Source organism: Malurus melanocephalus, unplaced genomic scaffold (genome assembly GCF_030028575.1).
Source record: "Malurus melanocephalus ecotype Western Australia unplaced genomic scaffold, MMel_1.1 scaffold_1150, whole genome shotgun sequence".
NCBI lineage: Eukaryota > Metazoa > Chordata > Aves > Passeriformes > Maluridae > Malurus > Malurus melanocephalus.
In genome coordinates this window covers 1-21,983 of record NW_026624382.1, presented here as the reverse complement: position 1 = coordinate 21,983, position 21,983 = coordinate 1, and the positions used below count along the sequence as shown (strand labels likewise).

General features: G+C 43.0%; 1 protein-coding gene across 3 annotated transcripts in view; it reads left to right on the top strand.

Moving 5' to 3' along the window:
* SPRED2 (sprouty related EVH1 domain containing 2) overlaps nucleotides 1-21,798 on the top strand; it is a 58,085-nt gene extending 36,287 nt beyond the window's left edge. For all 3 annotated transcript variants that reach the window (XM_057387167.1, XM_057387166.1, XM_057387168.1), the window contains exons 5-6: nucleotides 17,752-17,901; nucleotides 18,313-21,798. In XM_057387167.1, the coding sequence (XP_057243150.1) occupies nucleotides 17,752-17,901; nucleotides 18,313-18,963 (801 nt within the window). In that variant the 3' untranslated portion in view covers nucleotides 18,964-21,798. The remainder of the gene's footprint in view (nucleotides 1-17,751; nucleotides 17,902-18,312) is intronic.
* Nucleotides 21,799-21,983: the final 185 nt, after the last annotated feature.

Here is a 21,983-nt window from a genome sequence, read left to right as displayed (position 1 = left end):
AGTCTTGCAGCTCCTAATACTCCTCTCTGTCCTCAAGAAACTCCCTGCAAACTCAGCCAGTTGCTACTCAGGTGCATACTCAAGGAAATAAGGTTTTGAATCACGATTGTTAACAAAAAGCAACTTTGGAGGTGTTTGACATGTGTGTAAAATGTAGAAAGTTCAGACAGGTGTTCTTCAGGTGGAGGAAGGCACAGGAGTGTGGTATCTCTCTGAGATTCCTGCTCAGCTCGTTCCTGTTTCATTCATGTGTTGTCTAAAATGTATTTTGGAGCTTTGCTGAAACAAAAGCTGCTGACCTTGCATACTACCAAATAAAAGTTAAAAATTAAAAACAACCTGTCAAGTGAAATTGAAATTGTGAATCTGATTAGGGCTATTCAGTGTGCTGAAAACAAGTCACTCACATTATATATTTTTTTCTCRATGAAGTTGTTTGCTCACCTTAATTCAACCCCCAATGCACACGTGTAAGTGCATTTGTTATATTACAAATGCTCTCCTTGTCCCCTGGAGCCTGGATGGCAGGAAGGGAGAATGTGGGATATCCTCAGTGCAGCAACAGCAAACTCAAAATTGTCTTTAGGGTACTCCCCTGGATTGTTCGGGTGAAGGAATGAAAAATCAGTACAAGCATCAGGCTGCTTGAAGATGAGTCCCAGGAAGCATGCAAAGCCAAAAGGTGTTTTTTTGGAGGGTGATGTTTCTCCAGCATGGGCCCAGGTCAGACTCCCTGCTGGGTTTTGACCGGATCCTCCCCAGGGCTGGCATGTTGTCCACATCTGTCCTTTTGTCACGCTCAGGGAGACAAACAACAGCAGGCAGGGTTAAAAGGTGACTTCCTGCACTCTGCAGCAAAACTATCATTAGCAGCTGCTTCCCAACTACCTGCCARAAGTGATTTATAGGCACTGGGATGGGACAGACCAAGGGGGAGGCACCGCTGGAGCCAGAGTTTTTTACTGATTCGTGCTGCTTTGTTCCCAAATTCACTGGGCGAGCTGTGCTCTGCTGGGATGGACAGTGGCTCTTGATGTGTGTGTGTGGCTTTTCTGTGCTCATCAGAAAGGGGGTGACTGTCAAAATGTTTCTTGGGTGGGCATGTGCCAGCTCTCACTGAGTTACACATTGGAATACTCAAATGTTTAAGCAATATTGAGTAGCCTGTGTAAACAGGAAAGTGTATTTTTGCTAAAATACTACTGGCTGATGTTTAGTGACTTGGGAGTGCTCCTAAGTTTCTCCACTAGCTCAATCTTGTGGCTAAGTGTTGATTTTTAAACTCRAAGAATGCTTTTTATGAGGAGGAGGAACTTGCTGCCTTTACATAGATGTTGTTTTGCATTGGAAAAGTTGGATGAATGGAGCTCCAGCTGCATCAAAATCACTGCGACTGCTGCACTCAAAATGAAGAGCCAGAGCTGCAGGAGATTTTTCCCACCTTCTTGACCCCAGGCAGGTGACTCCCAGCCATGCAGATATTTATGGATAGGGTGCCTGGTGGAGAAGGAGGAGCAAGCTGCTCAGTAGCATCACCAAGGAGGGAAACCTCAGTGGTGTTGGCATCTTGTTGAGACTTGGGGGGACGAGTTGTGCCCTGCCTGGCAGTGCTCCCTGCAGGGCTTTGTGATCTCCAGAATGCGAGAGGGATCTCAGTGGTGGTGGGACCTGGTGGTACTGTTTGTCAAGATGTCACACCAGGGCACATGTGTTGTCACTCCAAAAATAAAGGCTTTGGGGACATCTTCTTCCCCAATACTGCTTCATTTTTCTGGGATGAAGTCTTTCCTTTTCCTGCAGTCCTTAAGCTCTTCAGAGCTCTCAGCTTCCTATTTATCCAGTAGGTTATGGTGGAGTATGAAGTCTGCATAAGCCAGAAATAACATACTGAAGCATGGAGCAGTTTAAAACTGGAAGAAATTGATAGGGCTGTGAAATGTTTTATTTTTACCCTTCTGTTCCATTCTTTCTTTGCACATGTTTTTGACTTGTGTATCATAGTCCGTTTGGTCATCCTTCCACACAAAACTTCTCCGCAACTTTCTGTAAACTCTTAGCCAGCCACAGCAGTGGATTTTTTTGGGTTTGGTTGAGTTTTTTTGTCTGTTTTAAAGAGAAAGTACATTTGTTCTTTTTTATTTCCTAAGGTAGTTATTAAAATCTTCACAGTCCTCCCCCTCTCCCACACATGCATGAATAAACTTAACTGCGTGCGGCAGAATTTTCAAAAGCATCTGCATGATTGAGTCATTTAATCAGTCATTTACCCGTCKCTGAAAATCTCAGCCATTGCTGCTGCACTGCTGCCTCAAATATTTGGCCCGAGGTCCCGCTCTTGTTGAAGATGTTTCAATCTGTTCAAGCACAGCAATCCAAAACTTCACATTTCTGAGGTCGGCCACCCCGATTTCATCGTGCGCAGATGTTTGCACCGATGGAACGCTCGCAGCTTTAGAGCAGCCCCCTTCATTACATACAAGCCCTGACCCCGATATGGCTGTTGCCTCTTGATTGGCACAGGGCTTTTATAAAGCCCCTGATCCTGTTAGCTGCACTATTGCTCCGTGGGATGTGCGTGGTTTTGTGTGTGCAAATTGCATCATGCATTTCGTTTATTCTTCAGCCAGCGTGCAGCCCGTCCAGGCATCCAGCGGGTTATTTCCGTGGGAAGAGGAGTTTTGCCCCACAGGTAGAGCTCTTAGAGGAGGATCGTTTTCTTGTATCAGAGAGTGGACTTTTTTTGGGTTGGATCTCTAGGATCGTTTGCTTGGTGTCAGTAGCCTTATCTCCTCTCATGGCTGTAACTTGCAGTGCCACGATGATAACTTGGGCAGCAGTATCCTGCCCCATCCCTACGGCGTATGTTCCCCATCCATCTTCCTGAAGCATGGGTTAGATCTTTAAAAACAGGACTTTGTCAGCTAATATTTTTCCCGTGGCTCAGACCTACAGCAAGCAACCTGTTCTGAAATTCATACCTGACAGGGCAGGAAACAAAAGTATATAGAACTAAATGTCACAGGCTCGAGTTGAAAAACGCTTATTTCTAAAATGAAATCTCCATTTAGAAGTTTTAACAATGTGTAGTTGTGTTTCTTGAGTTTCAGATCCTCAGAAGAGCCCACAAATGTTTTCCATATGTTAGCAAATAAATTTCTTCTGTCTTGTACATTATAAATCGTCCTCTCAAGAGATGCAATCTGAGTAAGGCTGGCCATCCGTTCTGTCTCCRTTGGGGGAAACACTGTCATTGCAACGGGCTGAGATTGTTCTGTTTGTCYTCATCCATCCAGCCTGCATCTTCAGCCTCTTTAATTAACATTCATTTCAGAAGGAGGGTTTTAATACAGGCTGAATGTATTCTGTCGCTCCTCGGCCACGGAATTTGCCGTATAATTGAGTTCTTGTGTGAAATTTTTTCCCTAATCTACACTTCTACTTTCAATTACAGATAATAATCCCACATGACCACGAAGTGAAAAATGTGAATTGATTCCAAGGAAAAAAGGTCAATGTCTTCCAGAGTCTGCAGAGTGCCTGAAAYGGTCTCTTTTTTAGCATCCCATGAAAAAGCAGAGGTGTTTGTTCTGAAACCTTATGACCAGTTCAGCTGAAACACCACTCATGTGTTTTTCAGATAAATCTGCAGCCTTGTGCCTGCTTTAGTGCTAAAGAAAGGACACCCACTGGCAGGAGGAGCAGCAGCTCCCATGTTTGTTCTGGTTTGTGACTCTAAAAATGACTGCAGTCTCCTTTTGCTTTCAGGGGGATGTGAGGGAGAAAACAGCAAAACTCAACGTTACTGAGTTTGATATGCATGTTAAAATCACAGCTATTTCATATAACCAATAATATATTTTTRAAATCTTTTGTTCAGACTGAGACTTGCAGAGTTTGGTGTGATCTAGAGGTACATGGCTGAGCTACAGAGTTGGATTTCAAGGTGCATGCACTCGATCCATTGCTTCTTTTGTTGAATCCTGGCTAAAAACTTGCTTATCTTGGTTCCCCAACTGCAAGACAGCGAAAATATTCTCCTGCTTCACTAAGGTGATGYGGACAGATCTTGCTGCCACTGCTTTTCTCTCTGGACTTCCAGCACAAATCTTGAGGCTCGTGTTTTCACCACCAAGTCATGTGTTTGGAGCAATTCTGTGCCTCTTGTGCCTTTTTCTTGTCATGGATGTGAATTCCTGTGCTTGGGGATGTTTGAGTTGGGAAGTTTGTTATGTGGCTTGGATGCTGCTGACAGTCATTTCAGAGACAGACACAATTGCCTCTTCTCCCACCAGAGCAGTGCATATTGGGGCAGATGTTTGCATTGCAGTCCCCCTTGCATCTCTTCTGCTTTCCTAATTRAAAAAACAGATTTATCCCTGCTGCCTTTCCTTGGAACCTTTTGTCTACTTTCATCTCCCATCTGGGCCTCAAGCATGTTACAGCCTCGCTATTAAAATTTATAAGATTTATGTTAGTTAGATAAATACTAAATCTAATTTTTGTTGCTGGCTTGGTTGTTTTCTCATTCAGATGGYTCTTTTAAAGAACAACTGTGGCTTTTTTTTCTTTAAAGTAGACAGTAGAAACCCAGTCCAAATACTTGGGAATATGTTTGTGAGTTCTGTGGGGTGCTGGAGCATCTCTCATCCCACCCCTCTGTGGAAAATGATGTTGCTGAGAGTAGAACAGCACTGAGTTGCAAGTTGTRTTTTGGTCAGAAGTTGTGCTCAGGGATTGAGGAGCCACAAGAGCTTGCAGTTTCCTTTTTCCTAATGCTGTCCTCGAGGAGCAGAAAGGAAAAAATGCCTTTTGGAGGGGGGCAGAGCTCTCTGTGGGAATGATGAGATTGTCACCTCGAACAAATCCACCTTGTTTGTTCTGTGAGGCTGAGCAGAGCAACGAGGGGATTGTTACAGTGACAGGACACGATGGCCTTACTTCTGTTCTTCTTCCTGCCCTKCAGCCAGCTGTGTGAACAGCCAAAGGGTTCATTGCTGCTAGCCACATCCTCTGATGTCTGCATTTTGGGCTTGCATTGTAAACCACAGCTATTCTAATTCAGATTTTAAAGGGGAAAAAAAGAAAAAGTACTTGCCAAGAAGAGAGAAATTCACGCATTAAAACTAGCAGGGTCAAATCCCTCCCTCAAAACCAAAAAATTAAAAAAAAAAACAACAAAAAAAAAAGCCATTGCTAGCTTTGACCAATGAACTGGACTGAGATTTTACTGAGATTTTGTCGTGTTCTTTTATCCAGCTGGGTCTCTCAGGTTGTGCACACTGTTCTGGGCATCCCTGAGCTGTTCCAGCAGGCTGGCTACCAGGGTATAGTCCCAGAGCCTGAAGTCACTGATTTATCGTGGTTTAACTGTTTTGGTTTGTTTTTTTTTTTACTGCATCCCATTAATGCCTGGGTGTCAAAAAAATCAGGAGGTTTTCAGTGGAATTCTTCCTGCTGGTATGCTGGAGGTCAGAAGTCAGGAGAGATGCCACTAAAACAGTGATAAGGTTCTGGCTATCCAGCTGCTTTAAGGCTTTTTATCTGTTTGGAGTTTTTTTCCCTGCCTTCAGGTTAACTTTGCCCACACAAATTCACATCACTCAATGGGAATGGATACCAATGCTGAAAGAGATTTTTCAGTAGGGAAGGTCAAGTGGAAAGTTTTTTGTCTGGCTGTCAGGTTTATTTTCTAGTGTTGTATTTCTCCCTTTCTTTCAGGATCTCCTGTCTTTCAAGTGGTGCTGGAAATTAACCCATTTATTTTCTTGCTCTTTCTGCCAATACAAGCGAGCTGTACTCACTGATAATTTAATACTATTGTCACTGAAACAGTGGTATCATCTGGAAAGGCAGCTGCTCTTTTCCTTAAGTCCTTCAAAGTGTAGGGGCAATTACTATCTACTTCTGCCTACAGATTACCCTTGCTTACTCTTATTCATAACCTGTCATTTGGACAGAAAATTACTGTGGGGTGGAGGTACACAGAACATAAAATCTRTTTATTCTTGTGTGTGTAACAGATTCATGAGATTTTAGTGAAGAGCTCAGGGGAGCTGATAGGAGAAAGATTCGTGGGGTAAATTTGAAGCTTTATTTGCTCCATTTAAAAGGAAGGAGGGGGAGTAAGGGTCTGGCACAAATTATGTATTGCTTTATTGTATTTATCATGGTTTTTTTTTTCTTCTGTGTCATTCTCTGATACATAAAGCACGTTTGTCTTACTGCAGATCAGGAATTTAATGCATTTTAACACAATTCCCAAGTGGACTGATTTTCAGTTGCTGTGGTGCTGTTTCACTCTTACGTGAATTACAAATAAGAAGATCAAATTATTAAACAGAAAGTATCCGTATTGCTATCAGATATTCTAAGTTTCACAGCCGTGTAGTTTTTATATAGCTAATTATAGCAACGACTGGGAYGTGTTGAGCTACTTTGCTGAGGGTAAGCAATTTCTCTTGTCACAATTCTTCCTCTCAAGACCATTTTTTGTAGTGTATTTTTTGGCTCTGTACCATTCCCACATACAAACACAGTTGGYTGTGCAGTGGGATCGGGATATATCCTGCAGGAAACGGAAATTTGATCTTTTGCTGTGGTGGAAGTTTCCTTAAAGCTGCATCTTGCCAGAGCTTGCATTGTAATTTGTGCACCAGTTAAGTATTCAGTTTTGTTCAATTTGCCCCAGCAGTTCAAGGAGATTTCCTTCTCTCCTTCCCTCCTCAACACCCATTTTGCCCTTTCCCTGTGCTTGGATGATGATATGGTGTCATATTTCAGTGTGCCAGCTCTTTATGTTTTATGCTCTTATTATTTTTGTTATGTATAATCAGACTTGCATTAATTTAAGGAATCTTCATATTACTGAAGACCTCATTTTTTTGTATTGATTTTAAGATGAAAAGGGTCACCAGCAAACCTGCCTGTAGGATTCCTCATGCAAAGGTGACTTGATTGATGCCTCTCTAGCTGTAGTTTCTAGCTGGTGAATTTGTGATCGGAAGTTGTTGCATCACCATTTCACGCTTGCAATCAATTGGCTGCATGTTTGTCGTCTGAAAAAATAATTTGGCTGTGTGGTAATGCACTTAAACTGTGTGATGAGTTAAAGTGCGAAGCTGTTTATGAGTGTGTTCCCTTTTAATTCTGGAGCTAAATGCTGTGTGTTTAAGGCACTAATCTGTCAGAAACAAAATACAATCAAGAGTAAATTGCCTTTTCTTAAYATACAGTAAAACAGAGGGAGAAAGGTTTTGATTTTTTTTATTTTTTTTTTACTTTTGCTTTTGTTTAGCCATGGTTCCCAGGGCATTTCTTTGGTATTATGTAAGGGGGGGACCCGATTTGAGTCAAGATGCCTGTGAAAAGCAAGTTATTTTCCAGCCAGCTCTGTTCCCCCACCTTGCATTTGCAGCACAGTCATGCCAAGAGCGCAGTTGATGTGGGGGAGCAGGATTTGGGGTTGCAGGAGTTATTTTAGCACCTACGTGAAACCACAGCCGAGGGATACAACTTGACTGCTGCATCTTCAGCATCAGCAGGGCARAAAGGGACTCCTCCATCCCCTTTTTTCTAGCACAGCTGACCCTGTGCTGAGCCAACCCAGGGAAGTGAACCAAAAGCTAGCCCTGTAAAAGAAAGCGAATACTTTTCCGGTGGTTTAGCTCCTGGAGCCAGCTCGCTGTAGGGCTGGAAAAGCAGAAGTGCTGGCTCARGGGAAACTGTAGCTGATGGGCTGAGCAGGAGGCAAAAAAATTCTGCCATGCCACCGGTATTCATGGTGTCACCTGAAATTCATTGCATAGCCCYGGCCCAGGATATATCGCCTTCTGCAAGACCTCTGCTGTGCTGGTGGTACGAGTGAGGTGGTTCTTGCACTCGTGTCTGGTTTAGGATTTATGTCATTTTCCTCCGTGTTTCTACTGTGAAATTCATCCCTCARTTGAGACAAGAAGGAGATGCCAGGGTAGCTGAGGTGGTGTTGTAGGCAGTGTGTTATGGCCAAATGTGTGCTTTTACCTTGAAAACACACGGCTGATACCACTGTAGCTTTCCATTCCATTCCCTCTTTAATCTGGGCTGTGCAGTCAGCCTTTGAAGTGTGTAGRCCTTTTCTTTCAGCTTCAGGGGTGCTTGAAAATTTCACAAAGGCAGAAAATGGGCCTTTTCCATTACTTGCATGTTCAACCTGAGGAAGTGGCTTTCAGCAGACAGCTATATTTGTAAGCTGCAGTATTTCCAGCTGCTATGCTGGAACAAAACGCCTTGTCCCAGGGCACTGGGAGGAGACACCGAGGACAGCTGGATTTGGGGTGTCTTGGCCAGCCCCAGGCAGTGCCTTTGAAGGTGACAGATCCTGCACGGGGTGTGAACAGTGTTGGAAAGAGGCAGCCTTGGCCGGGGGCAGAGCGCTGACTGACAATTTCCTGTGCTGCAGCAGAAAGGATTAGGGAACGGCTGCCTGGCACACAAACCCAAAGCGCAGGGATGCAGGGCAGAGCTGTGCTCCATCCTGGCACAGCTGAGAGGGGAAAAGAATCTGGGTCCTGGTGTTTGAGAGGGGTAAAAGCATTTGGGTCCTGGTGCTGACTGAGAGGGGGAAAAGCATTTGGGTCCTGGTGCTGATTGAGAGGGGTAAAAGCATTTGGGTCCTGGTGGTGAGCTGGAGCATCCATCTGGGTGGTGATGGGAAGGGAGCTGAGTTGGAACTGTGGGACAAATGAGCCGGTAATTCCCACCTGCTGTGTAAACACTGGCAAATCTGATTTGAATCTCTTGTCTTGTGTAACAGGTAGAAAAGGAAAGAAAACCCAAAACAAACAGAGTTGAGGCTGTTGGAGTGTGTCCTTGAATTTTGGATCCTCTCAAATGGTTGGGGGTTTTTTTGTTTGTTTGTTTGTTTGGGCTTTCTTTTTTTGGAGAGTTTGGAAAAGAAAAGGAGGGCTTTGGTGAAGCTTAGCAATGAAATGTGCTTTTATATGAGGCTTCAAGATTTTCCTTGAAGTTGACGGACTCACCCTTCCACCAAACAAACCCCACAACCTTCTGACTGACAAAATAGTGCAAGGTGGTGTCCCCTCTGTCCCCAGAGGATGAACAACAGAGTACATGAATCTGGGGAGCTCAGAGTGGACCTTGGCCCAGTACAGAAATACATTGTAAAGGATTGCATCTAAATAGCCTTGTTTCCGTCCCTCACCTATCTAATGTGTTTTATTAAGGGTCTTCTTGTCCTGTGTCTCATAAACACTTTATGAAAATGAAATCAGAAATAATTATAGGAAGCAGTTCATGTGTCTCTGGCTCCTTCTGCAAGAGGAGAAGGAGAGACACAAGTAAATAAGTGTCATTACACTTTTGAGCAGAGCCTGACATATTTGCAGTGCATATGAAGAGGRTATTTTAAAAGTTTGCATCAGCTGTTGTATTCTATTTTGGTGATAAATTCCAGCTAAAATATCATTGATGCTCATAACTGTGTGGATAAATGACCCCTAACTGATTTCTTAAAATATCGTATCAGTCTGTGTGAAGTTTGTTTTTAAGTTAGTAGTTTTTTGTCCCTCTGTTTGTAACCTGGTGTATTATATAGGAGGAACACTGCTGAATTTAGAGGCTGCAGTGTAAATAGCAAAGACATTAATGATGGGTTAAGTGCATCAATCCTTTTAACTTGGCTGATTTAATTTTCATTAGCRTTTTTCTTCCCCCCTTAATATTATTTCCTTCCCCTTGGAAGTTTCTGTATAGAAGAGCTGAGATTCAGTGGTGAGTTTTGTGGAGCCATCTGTTCCCAGCTGTGCTCAGCTGTCTGCTGTTTAACACCCYCTTGTGAACTTTCCTCCTGTATTTCCTAGCATCCTTACCCATCCTGCAAAAGGAATGCTTTTTTGGCAGCATTGGCTGTACTAAATTCCCTGTCAGCACCTGAAATTTAGGATCTCCCCTTCCGGCCTCCCCCACCTCTGCTTTCTGTGCCACCACATGGATGGTCAGCTGAGGTCAGGGAGCTGATGCAGAAATGCTTTTGGGCTGGATTCCTGTGGTTCTCCACMCACAGAGCAGGTGATGGGACTGGTGGGAGGGAGAAGCAGCGACCATCACCTCCCCTCAGCAGTTCAGACCATGGTGGCCATTCCCTTGGCCTTAGCAGAGGACAGCTGTGATCATGTGGATAATAATATTAGAGGAAGGAGGCTTTGCTAATCTTTGCTAGTCTGTAGTCCACACCAGGATATCATTTCCGAGGTATAAACAGATTCATGGAGCCTCTGCAAAAAGGAAAGGCCAGCCTCTATCCTAGATGGTTTTAATCAACTGATTAATTTAAACAGTTGCCAGGTTTCAGTAAAAAGATCCCGTTGAAGCAGTGTAGCTTGTCTCAGCACGGAGAAATCCAATCGGGCCACAGCGTGGAGGAGTTGCAAGAATGAAGGAAAGTCTCTCCACATGGATGAGGACACAAGCTCCTTGTGGGTAGACAGAGCCACCCTGCTCTCACCACTGTACTGTGGGATTGCTGTGCTGCCTRGGGGAGCAGCCCTAAAAGCTGGGCCTGTGGTTTGGGTTTTTTCCACCTTAAAACATTCTGGTTTTCTCTTATAAGTATCTGATGCAAMGACTTTCAGTTGAAGCAGTGATTTAGCCCAGTGGTGCAGTAAGGGGGAGGGGTATCACAAGAGGGAAATGTTGCACAGACCTGCTCAGAGCCTCTTGTCCAGGTCTTGAGTCTGAGCAAAATGGGATCCTGATTTACTTCACTCCTKCTCTGACTTTTGCAGACAAAATTCCTCTTTGTGTCTCTTCAAATGCCTGCTTTTTCAGGCATGTCTGATGCTTTGTATGAGGCAAGTAGTGAAACAGGAAAATCTCTCTGAGGTTTCCCTCTTACCACATCTGAGTGTTTGTCATGTCATTTAACCGTGTCTGAATCTCATATATTCTTTTCCCTTCTTGAATGAGCTGTTAAGCCACATCTGTGGTCYATGCAGAACTGCCTGATGATGCCAGAGTCGGGTTTAGCAGGAGTTTAATGGAGATGATCTTGTGCACCGAATTCTTGTAAATGTTCCTTAAGTTTTGCTGGCTTCAGCCAACACAGCCACCAGCATCTTTCTGGCACTAAAAGCTATAACCRCAAAAACTTAAAATAAAAAAAGGTAGCAGTAAAAAATACCCAGCCTTCTGCACTTTATATTGGAATTTGTTTAAGGGAAGACTAGAAAACAGTCCAAACATTTGGGAAGTTCTAGCGCTGTTCTGGTATTGGGCAAGTCTGAATCCATGCTTATTGTAATGGTTGTGTACAGCCAATTTGTCTTTGAACAGAACTGGAATATGATCTAACATGAAGCTTTTTCTTCACACTCTCAGCAGAGTAGAATTAGGTTCAGCTTCAGCCATCCTCAGTGGATGAGAGTGGCAAAATGTTTCCAAAATGTGCAATAATTGYAATTTCCTGCAATACAAATTCTGCCTTGTCTTCAGTGATAGGAAACAAACAGAAATTTGWCAAAAGCATTTTCTTCCATGGCTTTGTCTTGTTATGACAAATTAAAAGCTTGTGCTTAGGAGACAGAAGTCTCAAATCTTAAAAGATTTTTTGCACTGAATCTTTTCCTTTATACTTGGATAATCTAAGCTCCCTTTGAAATGGGCTGTCTTGAGGATACAGGGCACACTTAGAGGTGGATGGAAAATGTCAGCTGGTCCCTTTTCTAAATTTCTTGAATAGAGAGAAAAAGGTGTTTTGGGACAAAAATTAGGATTCGTGCTGTGCCACTCTGTAAAACTCAGAAGTGTTGTATCTCTTTAGGCTTTAAAAAAAGAACGGAGGAGAATGGAAGGACTTGTTCTGGACTGGCAAGATTAAGCTGAGGGAGTTCAGGGAGACCATATTTTATCTTAATTTCTTTGGGAAGGTGGAAGTTTCTTCACCAAGCATCCGAAATAACTTTCAAACTTCCTCTTGGTGAAGTTCCTAAACAGCAGCTCTGCAGATAAGCCCCAGGCCAGAGCAGAGTACAGTATCACTCACTGCACAGTTTTGCTGCTTTATCATTCTTCCCTTCCGTACTGATAACACAGCTGTGCCTCCCTGTGCTCCAGAGAAAGGAGAGGGTCAAGTGGAGAAGAGCTGGCTTGTGCCAGGATCCCTGAGGGATTGCACTTGGGCAGGGCACCCCAGGGGCTCTGCTGCCACTTTTCCAGGCTCATCCTCAAGCCATGAGCTGATGCAGAGCTGGGTTTCTTGTCCTGAGAATGGTGAAGATGACTTCTCAAAAGATGAGATGGAGCTGGGCTTCCCAAGGTGAGCCAGGAGCTGCTGCAGGGAGCTTTGACCATTGCAGAAGGATGTTTTCTGTAAAGATGAGACTGTGAGCCCCACCAAGTTTTGTTTTTCTGTTCTGCATGTCAAGAGGGCCCCCTTGGACCTGGATGTTGTGGTGTATGGGCTCACATGAGAGTGGAAGATGGGCAAAGTGGAGTGGGGCAGCAGAGGGCAGGTTGGCTTGTGCTTTTTGATTCCTTCAGGACCATTGTTTGCAAAATTAATTGTTCAACATCATGATACATCTGTTTCCCCCTGCTTCATGCAGCCATTAAAATTCTAGAGAGAACAAAGTCTTGCTTGACCCACAATAGTTTTTGACAGCAAGCTTGCAAATCCTTTAGCTGGCAGAGAGCAYTTCTGGAAGTTTTAAGTGACAGAGCTCTGTAATTTCCCTCTGGCAAGCAATTTCTGACAAGCTGCCACAGATTGTATTGCTTCTTAATTCTGAGAGGAATCTTTCTTCTTTTTTGTAGTCAGTTTGATGTTGTATCACACAGAATGAACCTATTCTGTGAAGCCAKTAGAGGCAAGGTGATCAGTCCAGTCCAGATGTGGGAGAAGGCTTCTTTTTCTCCTATTTTTTTTCATAGATGCTCATCTATGTCTATTTCTTAGGTATCTGATTAGCCTTCTTGTGTAACAAATCCATTTCAATGAGAAATAAACTGCAGTAAATGATTAGCATAATCTCCTTTACTAATGACTAGGGTTTTTTAATTTAATGAGTCACTTCTGAAAGTCTGAGGGGGAAACAAGGACATGTTTTTCCTTTTTTTAAATTACCACAGTGCCATCGCTTGCCTGTAGAAACCYGGTGTTGTTTCTTAAAGCAGCCATACCACGCATGCAGTACGTGTGCTCAGATACATTCAGCTTGCTTGCAACAGGAAATGTGTTGCACAGGTTTTATAAAATTACTCTTATGGTYGTGATTAATGATTCTGTTATCCAAGCAGTGAAACCACAAGAGTTTGTGACCGCTATAGCAATCAGAAAGTTCTGGTRTGTGCAGCACAAATGTCTCATGATTGAGCATTTGAGGGCATGTTGAAACAGAGTTTCTTATCGGACTCCCTGTTCCACCAACTTTAGTTTTGGGCTCTTTTCTCTTTTGTCACTACCAGACATGTTTTCAATAGTTTCCCATCAAAACCAAATGCTGGAGCTGGATTGGTTTGAACAGGTTTAGAAGYAGATGGTGTTCCTCTGAGAGACCAGTGGCTCAGTGGTCTGGGACCTGATTTTCCATCAGTGAAATAGCCTGGCTCTGGAGACAATGTCCTTTCTAGATGTATTCCTGTAGGTGCATTGTACTTGGAGGTTGCAAACCTCTCATGTCTCCATCCTTCACCAGCCTCCCCAGAATTTTCCCTGCTATGCTGGTGGTAGAAAATCCCAGCCAAGTCCCAGTCTTGTTGTGGGGGACAGAAGTTGTTCCCTGCTTCCTTCACTAACAAAGTCATGCCATCRTTTGTTCTTAGTGGAACTTGGCTGAAGGTGAGTGTGCCTTTTCTTTGAGAACATTCCTGATTTTCACTGGTCTTAATTCCTGGTGCAGTCCCAGTAGAGTGAGAGAGCAGGATCCTGCATTGAGAGAGCAGGATGCTTTGGAAGGCCTGGAGTATCATCATGCCTCTAATTCTTGGTCACTCACTTTCTGCTGGGGGTTTCCCTCTGACTTCTTGAGCTGTGTTTTAGCTGTGGGCACCATCAGAAGTACCTTCTGTGAAGCCATTAGAGGCAAGGTGATCAGTCCAGTCCAGATGTGGACTCAGCCTGAACCTTATTTGAGCCTGTTCCAGTGATTACCTCATGATCTCCCTTTCTGAAGGATACKAGAAGAATAATCCCTTCATGCTCACATTCCTGTAGGACTCAAAATTCAGTAGATTTCTCATCTTGGTCCCTTCCTTAGTCTCTTTTCCAGGCTGGAGAGACCCAGGCCATTTATTTAGCTGTTGTTGAGAAGCCATCCCRTGTGGTCCTGGCCATGGCTCTTTGAGCTTGCCATGGTGGAAATACCTTTATTGGACCAGGAGGAGGGCCAGCACCACAGACAACTTGAAAGCACAGCAGATACGTGCAGTGCCTTGGTGATTGTCCATGTTGCTGCTGGGTTTTTTTCACCTGTTTTTTTTCCTGTTTTTTCATTGCTGAGCCACCAAATGGACACTGTCACAGAGCTGCCTTTTTTAATCCCAAGACCTCTTTTCTAAACAGCAATAACTGCCTCAGAGGGCATCATTCTGTGTGTCAGATCAAGATGTTTACGTCACATTGCACTTGAGGGTTGATTATGTTTGGGGTTTTTTTAACATCCAGCATGTTGAAAGTCTCTCAGCATTATGAGATTCTTAACTAAGTTTTCAGAGTCAGCTTTCACTTTGACTCCCTCGAATAACTGAAGTTTCGTCAGGAAGCTGTGTCATCATCTTCTTCATCTCTCTCCTCACATCATTGATGAATATGCCTGCCAGCACAGGTGAGGAGCCTGTGGGGTTCACTGGTGACCTTCTGCTTGGGAGGCAGGCATTTTTCTACTTCTTTTTTTTCCCCTCAATCCTCAGACTGCACGTTTTGAGAGCACTCTTCCCCTGTATCAGTTTGAAACTTCAGTGAGGGGCGTGATGGAAAGTACCAGTGCTTGTCCCAGCTGATGGTCAGCAAGGTAGACACTGCMTTTGACAACCTGCTGCTGCCTTCAGTGTCACCAACCAGGAGTCAGCATGACTTTATGGATGAGTGAGCAGAGACCTGGTCTTGGATAGCTTGATTTCCCCTTTCTGAGCACTTAGAGCAAGTATTTATGTTGGCAAACTGCYCCTCTAATCTGAGGACACTGAATGTGGAAATGCAGCAATTTTTAATAAGGTGAAAGCAGAGAGCAGCGCCGCAGCCTCTGGTATGCTGCAAACAGGTTTTGTAGCCGTGTCAACACATGTGGAGGAGCGGCTCGGTTGCCCTGACGGGTCTGAAGGAGGAGAAGGTGTGGAGGAATTAAAGGTAGATACAAATCAGGCAAGATAAAAATCACTATAGGCTCTTTTCCAGTTGCCTATTGCAGAAATGCTGCCTCCTCAGAGAGGCAGCAAATAGCACAATGCTTGGAGGGCTGGTTATAGCTCCCAGCTGCCCTGCTGAGATTATCGAGGAGTTATATCCAGTTTGGGTGGGATTTTTATTTTCATCCAGGGCAGGGAGGCAGTTGCAGAACAGTATGTGCAATGACCTGCCACGGGGTGATTTCCTCAGGCTGCATTGTTTGGACCATGAGCACCCATGATGTTTTCGGAGCGTATCCACAGAAGGCTTGTCCCAGCAGGGCTCAGCTGTGCATCCAGTCAAGGTGAAGGGTCTTTTTGGCCATGGGACCATTTTAAAGCCATGCCTCCTTTTTGATTCATGTCAATCAAAGTTCAACTTTGAGAATGGGCTGGTGTGTTGTGTGCCTTTCTGAGAAGCTCAAATCACAGCTCCACGTACAGCTCTGTAAAAAAGGTGCTTGTGTGAGTACCAACATGGCTGCTGAGACTAAATCCTAACTCTTGTCAGGGTTTTCAGATGGGTTGTTAGCTTAATATTATTAAAAAAAACATTTGTAGAAGATGTTCATTTTCTTTTGAAATGTCCCCAAAATGGGCTAAATGTTGTAGGAGCTGAAGTTAAAGGCACAATAAGTAGCTTTGAAGGGTTTAAACCCCAGATTTGAAATGTCTTTGTCTAATAAGTTATGAAGACTGGGCTGATGAAAGCTCTTTTTTAAAAGAATATTGGTGCAGTTACACTTTCAAGGTGTTAACTATGTCAAGAGTTGATCTGCTTCTATGTACTTATTTTAAAAAAAAAAAAACACACTAAAAAAAAAACAGCTAAAACAAAGACATCCATTTAAAGTATGTTCTTAATGGGAGTCAGCCATTCAAAACCCATCCTGCTTGTTATACCTGCAGATAACCCAGCCTGGCTTTACATCACACTGCAAATAACTCTGTGTTTGCTTTCAACAAAATAAGTTGAGAGTTCGGTGCTTTGAAAGTGCYATAAGAGCTAAAGAAAACCAACATCTATTTTTGTGTTGTAATGCTTCAAGGTGTTCTCACCTTTGGACAGAGTCTTGCAGAGTGTTGTTTTCAGAATAAACAAATAYGCACAATGAGGGTTCTTGTATTCTTGGAGCAAGAAATGTGTCTAGTGCGATTCACTGGAAAATAGTATTTAGAAAGTGCATTCTTGACGAGGAGAGAAGGTTTTTCAGGTAAAACCAGTCTTCYACTACTACTGATACGATTCTTCTCTGCTCTTGAGGTTGTGTCTGAGCTGACTGTTGTGGCAGTCAGGAACTTTTCTGTGGACTCATAGCAGCACTTCTTGTTAGTTGAGATGGGGTGGGGTGGAGATTTTTTTATTTCAAGCACCAGTGTTTTAGGCATGTGCAACACTACAGCTGTCCTGTTTGTTGTGCATGGAGACTCTTCCTGCTCTTGGTTTGTTGCTGCATTTAACAACTGCCCATTGATATTCATGGTAATATGAAAAAGGCTAAAACCTATAAATAGAATTAATGGGCAAAATTCTGCCTATTGTATGGCAACAGCTTTAACCAAAGGACTGTGGAGAGATGATGGCTGAGATTGTTACCCCACTGTGTATTTCTGCAGGGGGAGAAATATGGATGTTAAGAAGCAGCAGGTATTGGCAACAGCATGTTATTGTGTGATACTTCACCCTTTCGTGATCATTGTTGCATAATGATGTAGCTAATTAACCTATAKAAAGTGCACACAGGGAGCCAGGAATGTATAAAAACACAAGTAACATTCATTGCACATTAATTGTGAGCAACAAAAACGTGACAAAACAGGAGAAAAAAAAATCCTGAAGTTTTTAAAGGAAAGCTGATTATTCAAGTAGGCTGTGATGAACTGGAATTCAGTGAGTGTTTGGAGATTGTGTAAAGGTTAACAAAATTGCCAGTATTTTTGTAGCCTGGGTAACTGGTGGGGTACAGCCTGGGCACACAGATGCTCTGTCTGAGCCCACAGGACCTGCAGGGTTGCGTCATTTGCCAGGGTTTAACTTCGCCCTTCAGAGGTAGCTCCTGGTGAACACTCATCATCCCACCATGCCCAGGATAACAAGTAACCTGCCAAGAGAATGCGAGTGGTGTTGGTGAATATGTCACGGGCAGGCTATGGCATTTAATTTTTCCATGTGTGTGGYGACAGCTTTTATGGCCTGGCAACAGATCTGCCTCTTTCAAGTATTTTATGTGAAACTTCATGAAGCCTTCAGCCGTCAGGTGTTGCCAATATTGCAGGTGTGCACGAAGTCAGTGAGTGGCAAAACATCTCTTAATGCCCTGTGCAGTAACAGCTGAATGTATGACGATTTTTTTCCACCCTTTCCATTTAAAACAGAACGCTACAGATAGCTCCTCCAACTCCTCTCAGAAAAGGGAACAGCCTGTGMGAACTCTGGCTTCTCCTGCATCCTGCGAACATCCAAGAATTTGCACTCGTGGACACCTTCACGACCATTACAGCTCTGACCACTACCATCTGGAACAAGTAAGGTTTATTCCCAGTTTTGCTGCCTAATGGTCTATGTATGCCAGAGCTGAGGCTGGTGTTTGGTTTTCCTCCACGTCCCTGAGAGACAGCCCCCTCCTGCTCTCCCTGTTTCTTTCACAGTTAACTTTAATGGCTTCCATTATTAAAAAAAGGGAAGGGAGAGAAGGGACAATGCTACAGCTCAACGTGTTGTGTTGTGCATGCAGGCCAGGGTGGGACTGTGACAGTTGTARTCCCTCCTGAGCCTAAGGCTGAAACTCTGATGGGTCATGGTGAAGGGCATATAAAGAAGGAAAGACAAAGGTGTTAAATATTGGCTCTTCACAAAGCAGGGGAACAGAGATTACCAGTAGCAAAGTGAGTTCATTTATCTTTCCTCACTCTTCATCTCCATTCCTGCTTCCACAGTCAGTACCGCGATCCTACCGGCACCTCAACTTTCCAGACGACGATGAGGAGATCGTGCGCATCAATCCTCGGGAAAAGATTTGGATGACTGGATACGAGGATTACCGCCATGCCCCAGCACGAGGAAAGAACTTTGATCCTGACGACATGGACTCCTACGTACGTTTTGCCAAAAGCGAGGCCTCGAAACACGAATACACTTATCCTTACGTAGACAACTCRGACTTTGACCTGGGTGAAGATACCAAGGGTGCTGTGATAAAGACTCAACCTGTCAAATTCAAGCCCAGGCGGAAGGAAGACGGTGAGAGGTCGCGGTGYGTGTACTGCAGGGACATGTTCAACCACGAGGAGAACAAGCGGGGTCAATGCCAGGATGCTCCAGACCGCGTCAAGACTTGCATCCATCGAGTGAGCTGTATGTGGTGCGCAGACACTATGCTCTATCACTGTATGTCCGACCCAGAAGGAGACTATACAGATCCTTGCTCGTGCGACACCAGTGATGAAATGTTTTGCCTCCGGTGGATGGCCCTTATCGCCTTGTCTTTCATTGCTCCATGTATGTGCTGTTACTTGCCGCTTCGGGCTTGTTACCACTGTGGGGTCATGTGCAGGTGCTGTGGTGGGAAACACAAAGCTGCTGGATGACTACAGATGCATTCGAAGTGTTAGGTTTTTCCTGTAGTTCAAGGAACACGTTGGTTTTGGAGCACTGAGGTCACTCACTCTAATGCAGCCACTGTGCCCGACAGCATCCGGAACCACCAGTTTGGATCACTTTACATTGGGTCGTCTGGGGCTCACACTGCATTGATTTGCTCATCAACTGTTCTAACTAACTAACCTACAGCATAGACTTTTGTATTATTAATCTGTAATCAAAACAGACTGTCTTGTACATGTTTATATTTTTTTTTGTTTCATTTTCATTTAAAATGAGTTTGAGAGAAGAACTGCTTTCAATGGTGGTGGATTGTAGAACATCTCCAGGTTGTGTCTGTCTTGCCTCCGCTTGTGTGGTACCATCAGCGTGTTAGCAAGCTTTGGCATTTCTACAAATGGGGCGGTGTAGTGAATGAAATCTCACTTGGAAGATTATTTTAACTTGCCGTCAAGCTATTGTGCGTGTATAGAAGGTGTGCTAGTAACAAACTTGTACCACAACACAGTATTTCTGTCACTGGTTTTCTTTGGGTTTTTTGTTCTGTTTTCCAAAGCTGAAATAGCCATCTAAGCTGCAGTTTCTCTTCTAGGGTCCATCATCATTTCCTTCGGCAAACATCTTAAATTATTTCTCTGTTCGTAAAGCTCTGTGAACAGAAAGAAAGGCTTAGTTACCATAGTCACATAACCATTGAGAATCTGGTAGTCCTCCTTACCTGTAATCATTTCAGACCACTACTTGAAAGGGAAACTTACATTTTAGGCTTTTCTTCTTTCCCTAAATAACATTGGAAAAATAAAACTGTGTTTTCAGAGCTCTACCCAAAAAGAAAGGGAACTTCTTCATTAGCCAGCAACATAGTGATCTGTGAATAAAACACTAAGGTTCCAGATGAGGAAAATCGTTGATATGCAAAGAATTACTAACAATGCAATGTCAAAAGCACTATTATGGCAATTCTGGGGAAATGCTGCATTAAGTGGTGGATTATATGGAAAATCGTGTGTGTTTGTTTTCTGTATCCATGAGCATGAGAACATTCGCGTCCACTGTAGTAACAACAACATTTAGCAATCTAAGCAGGTATTTAAAAATCCAAAGCCAGGATGTTTTAACTACCACTTCCAGTCCGTGAGCTGCGGTCCYAATCCTCCAGACACTTCCACATGTCTCAGCTCAGCTGGCATTCCCGGGAGCCCGTGTGTGGGATGTGAATCTTTGCAGGAGCCAGACCAAGGTGTCTGCCTGGCTTTCCCCCTCCCCAGTTCACCACCCAGGTTTATCAGGTGGATGCATAAGGTGCATACAGCAGGATAATATTACTTTAATTTTTTTTTTTTTAATTTTTTTTTTAATGTCATGTTGTCTTGTGTACAAGGCTTGTAATTAGCTTGGAAAAAGAGTATTTTTCTAATATATTACAAGGAATAGCCAAATAATTTTTATTAAAAAATAAAAAAAATGATTTAGCGCAGTGAGCTCTAACTAGCATAGTACAATCTGAATACTTTGAGGCAGCTAGGGATTGGCTTGTCAAAGCTGGCACTGCTGTTCCTGCCATAATTTCTTTCTGCAGTAAATTGCCAGTGGGCGCATGTCCTTTCCCTCCCTCTATTGCACATTGACATCAGTCTTAAAAGAGAGGAATTTTTTTTTTGTTTTTTAAGAATTAATTTGCCAAATAAATGTAAAAGGAACGCTTGCCATTCTTTCTTGGTGGAATGTCCCAACGGTTCCTCTGAGAGTTAATCACAGCTTTTTAGTCGACCATGAAGTAAGTATGCAATGTGCTTATTATACACTATAGAGTTGGGTAGGTTTAATTCATAGCAGTTACTGGGGATTTTTTTGGTTGGAGAAAAAAAAAAATGAATGATAGTAGAAAAGGGATGGAGTGTTACACTCTGGGTGATGTGTCTGGGTTTGCTGAATGAAATACAAATATTTTGTGCCTAATAGCAGTTGACAAATCTCTCAATGGTGTCTAGTAAACATCAAGCCAGCCTCGTAAAAAAATAATGAAACAACCTTTTCCTTTTATTTCTGTTCTCTAAAGTTGTTTCATGTAAACAAACATCTGTAAGATCTTCTCTCTATAAAGCACAACACTACAAAAAGATCTTACAGTTTTTTGTCCGGTCTTGAAGTGCCCCTATTTATTTAAATAAAGTAGACATACTCCAAGCCTTTCTGTATGTCTGAAAATAAAAGTTTAAAAAAAAAAGTCCCTCTTTTTTATTTTTTATTCTTTCCCTCCTCCTTCCTCCCTCTTCTCTTGGGTTTTTGTAATACTTGTAGATTTTGCTGCGTGCGTTAYTTGGTTCGTGATGGCAGTGGTGTAAGGGCACAAGGATAGAAATGGGTGGTTTTTTGTAAATATTTCTCCTTAATTTCCACACTGCTGCTGAACAGTGTGTAGCATTCTCCCAGTCAGCTTTGCAATACTGACATCAATCATTTGAGAGAAATTATTCAGATTTTATTTTTGTATCTGTGGTAACAAAAACATTAACCAATTTTTTTTTTCCTGTTGTGGAAAGGTTTTGGTTTTTTGTTTATTTTTTTTTTCCAAGCTATTGCTCACGTTAACAAATTAAAGTGCCTGAAGCCTCATCATTATGTATCTATATACTAAAAGTTAAAACCCTGTTGTATTGATTTTTATAAGCCTTTTTACCTCTGTGTAAAAAAAAATATATATACAAGTGTATGATGTACATTTTAGTTCTTAACTTCTTTTTTTATTGTTTCTAATATGTATGATCAGTGTAGCTATTGCTTTAAAATGTACCATGTAAATATAAATACATCATATCAAAATGAAGCCGTTTATTGTCAAAATGATGCTTTTTATTGCTACTGAGGTGGCTGGGGAATGAGGGGGAAACAGAATGGGGGCTTGCCTGGCTCTGAAGCTTGGGGTTTCTGAAGAAAATTGCTTTATTTTACATTTTTGTGTGGCAYAATGTGTTATGCCTTGGACACAGGCCATTGTCCAGATGCA